The sequence below is a fragment of the Asparagus officinalis genome, chromosome 4, assembly GCF_001876935.1.
Source record: "Asparagus officinalis chromosome 4, Aspof.V1, whole genome shotgun sequence".
Taxonomy (NCBI): Eukaryota; Viridiplantae; Streptophyta; class Magnoliopsida; order Asparagales; family Asparagaceae; genus Asparagus; species Asparagus officinalis.
Window position 1 is genome coordinate 34,069,198 of NC_033797.1, and position 3,366 is coordinate 34,072,563.

General features: G+C 39.4%; 1 protein-coding gene across 1 annotated transcript; it reads left to right on the forward strand.

The window, feature by feature from the left end:
• LOC109838487 lies at positions 1,229-2,467 on the forward strand. The gene is made up of 3 exons (XM_020406926.1): positions 1,229-1,677; positions 1,930-2,124; positions 2,236-2,467. Exons 1-3 carry the CDS (start codon positions 1,229-1,231, stop codon positions 2,465-2,467), a joined length of 876 nt encoding a protein of 291 aa, XP_020262515.1.

Here is a 3,366-nt window from a genome sequence, read left to right on the forward strand (position 1 = left end):
ATATATGTAGATACAAAATGGATATGAGAAAACCATACAATATTAAAAAGGGAAAATGCTTCCAGCCCCCATAACACAAGAAAACGTGCTCCCCCCAAGACTTTTTTAACGGGTGCTTTGCCCCCAAAATCGCTCATGATTTTTTTTCAGCCCCCAAAACGAATCCTCAGGCGTAACTCCATTTAAACCCCTCTCGAAATGCCCAAAATACCCTTTCGTTTAAATGTGTTCGTCTCCCTCTCACGTCGAAAATATAGCATTTCGACTGTAGGCATTAAATGTTGATTAGAATGCCTTTTTTTTGGGGGGGGGGGGGTCTAAAATTATCACCAGATATATTCCCCTTCCAGCCGTAATAAAATCACTGAGTTCCTCCCCATTCTATTACCTCAACTAATTTGTTCCTTCCACTTAATTCTCCTCAATAAAAGCCTTTTCGATTCTTCAACTACTCCCTGTAATAAAATAGCGTATGGATCTCTTCTATGTGTGGTAATGAAGGCAAAAAGCAAGAAAGGTGGTGACGGTGTATTCGTCGTTATCAAAGAGAATACAGAAATAATCAGCTTGACATATCAAGTGTCGGAAAGGGTTAAAATACCAATGCTATCTCTTTCACTGAAGTTTATATGTGAAAGGGAAAAGAAATTTAGTATTTCAATTGACAATGACGATGACTTAAATTTGCTGTTCGAGTATTGTCGGTGTAATGGATTTACAGACGCGAATTTGTATGCTACCTCCGTTGGGGAATCCTTAACTTCACGGAACACGCAGACTACACCGGAAACTGTGTGGGAATTACACTCCAAATTTCTTTTTGAGTTCACTGATAGGTTTTGCCATTAGTTGTTAACCTTATGCATTGGTTGCTTAGGTAATGTGTTGGTTGTCAATGTTATGTTAAGGACTGGTTGTTAAGGTTATTTTCTCGCTGTTATGTATACTAGTTTGTTGCTACGATAAGGTGTTTGATGTTAAGTATATGCGTTTGTTGTTAAGGTCACGAGTCTGTCCTTACGTATAAGGGTTAGTTGTTAAGGATATGTGTTGGCTGTTACGCTTATGAGTTTGTTGTTAAGGTTATCAGTTCGTTGCTGAGGCTATGTATTTTTATTACTACTTCAGGACAATACCGACAGAAAATTCACGGTGCACAGATACCACGTTCACCCAAACCTATAATGATGAGCGTATTCCTAATGATAACCCCACCGACGACTCGACCATGCTGCTGGAAGACATGCTTAATCACCAAACAAAGATCCCAACTGAGTGGCACACCTCCATACGTAAAGTTGGTCAGAAATTTGATAGTGCTGCTGAAGTTAGATTAGCACTTCAATACTATTCAATTGCTAAACGGTTCGAGTATGATTTTTACCACAATGAACAAAGGCACATAAGAGTCTATTGCCGATTCAAGCACACACATGGTTGCCCTTGGATGTTGTTTGCTTCCCCGCTCAGAAATTTGTCTATCATGTCCATAAAGAATTTTGAATCTACCCACACCTGCGGTCAACATGGAGAAAATGCTGGCAACTTAAGGGCATCAAGGAAGTTCATTGCTAGCCAAATACAAGCTGTTTTGAAGGTTAGGTCAGATCTTCGTGCAGTTGATATCAAGAACGATATGCTCTCTAATTTTAGCATCAAGATTAACTACAGTAAAGCGTGATAGGGCAAGGAGACAGCTCAACAGGACCTGTTCGGTGACGGTGATGAGGCTTACGATTCACTGAGATGGTCCGTATTTTTTTATTCTTCTGAAATCACTCTTACATTTTGGTTGCTAACTATACGTAGTAGTTGTTAAAGTTGTTGGTTCGTCGTTAAGTATACGTGTTGGTCGTGAAGTTTGAAGATCAGTTATTATAGTTATATCTCCATTGCTAAATCTACTGCTTTGTTGTTATATTCATGCAGGTATGAATCCATGGTGCATGCAACTAATACAGGAAGTCGTGTTGTTATTGATGCTGATGACAGGAGGTTCAGGCGATTATTCATTAGTTATAATGCCTATATTGAAGGGTTCATTGCTAGATGTAGGCCTCTATTGTTTTTGGATGGAACATTTATTAAAGATCGTTACAGAGGCATACTACTTAGTGCTACTGGGTATGACGGCAACCAGTGAATATTTCCCCTTGCTTATTACGTATGCGACCAAGAGAATGAGGTTAACTAAAAATGGTTCTTATAAAGATTATGGACGTTACTGTATGATAGGGAAAATCCTTACCAACCTCCACATCGACTGATAGTGATTTCCGATGCTGACAAGGGTATTAGAGCAACAATCGAGGAATTCTTTCCAGATGCATTCCATTCAAGGTGTGTTCTACATCTAGTTGAGAATTTCAAAAAGAATATGAAGGATTTTGGGCACAAAACAAATGTCGCGACTACGTTGGACGAGCTGTTACAATCTGCGGCTTATAAGTTCACAATATCTGAATAGGATGATGACATGAAAGAATTAGTAGCGATCAATCACAGGGCTTACGTCACTGTAATGGAATACTCCCCGGAGAGATGTGCAAACGCGTATTTTCCTGGTATAAGGTAAGATAGCTTGGTTTTAACGTTATTTTATTACAACACCGTTATAGTTGTTTAGGTTAGAGTTATCCTATAGTTTTCTGTTAAGGTTAGATTTTTATTGTTATGGTTAGAATTATTCTGCTAGGGCTTTGTTGTTAAGTTTAGAATATTTGTTGTTAAGGTTAGGCCTTTAATGTTCAGTTTGTGGTTTTATTGTTAATGTTAGTATTTTGTTGTTAAGGTAGGGCTATGTTACTTCAAACGTTGCTGAGTCCTTCAACAGCTGGATAAGAAAAGCACGATTGTTGCGAATCTTACATTTGGTTGAGACCATACGGAAGTAAATAATGGAGCGCATGCATGAAAGGAGGCTAGTGGGTCAGAAATGGTCTGGATACTTATGCCCGGAAGCGGAGATGGTGCTGTGTGATAATATTCAGCATGGTAGCTGCTTGGCGATTAAACATTCGACGGAATATATTATGGAGGTCGAGTCCAATAAAACTTGCCGTGTAGATTTGAAGAATCGGACTTGTTCTTGCAGGTCCTGGGACATCACCCGCATTCCTTACAAACATGCGTACGCTACAATTACATGGATGGGACGAGAAATTTAGCAATATTGTGATTGGTACATGACTGTTGACGTATTCAGAGCAAGTTATGCACCGATCATTTTTCCCATCCCAGATTATGAGAAGCGCTTTGTACCGTCAGAAGAGCGAGTATTAAAGACTCCTCTCACTAAAAAAAGACGTGGCAGACCGTGCACTAGACGAATAAACAACAGATTGCTGAACACCCGTCCTGTTAAGT

Excerpts from the sequence above, each read along its gene's own strand:
- LOC109838487 (XM_020406926.1), top strand. The coding sequence starts at position 1,229 with ATGCTGCTGGAAGACATGCTTAATCACCAAACAAAGATCCCAACTGAG. Across the intron at positions 1,678-1,929 it reads AAGATTAACTACAGTAAAGC|GTATGAATCCATGGTGCATG; the intron begins GTGATAGGGCAA and ends ATATTCATGCAG. Across the intron at positions 2,125-2,235 it reads ATACTACTTAGTGCTACTGG|GGAAAATCCTTACCAACCTC; the intron begins GTATGACGGCAA and ends ACTGTATGATAG.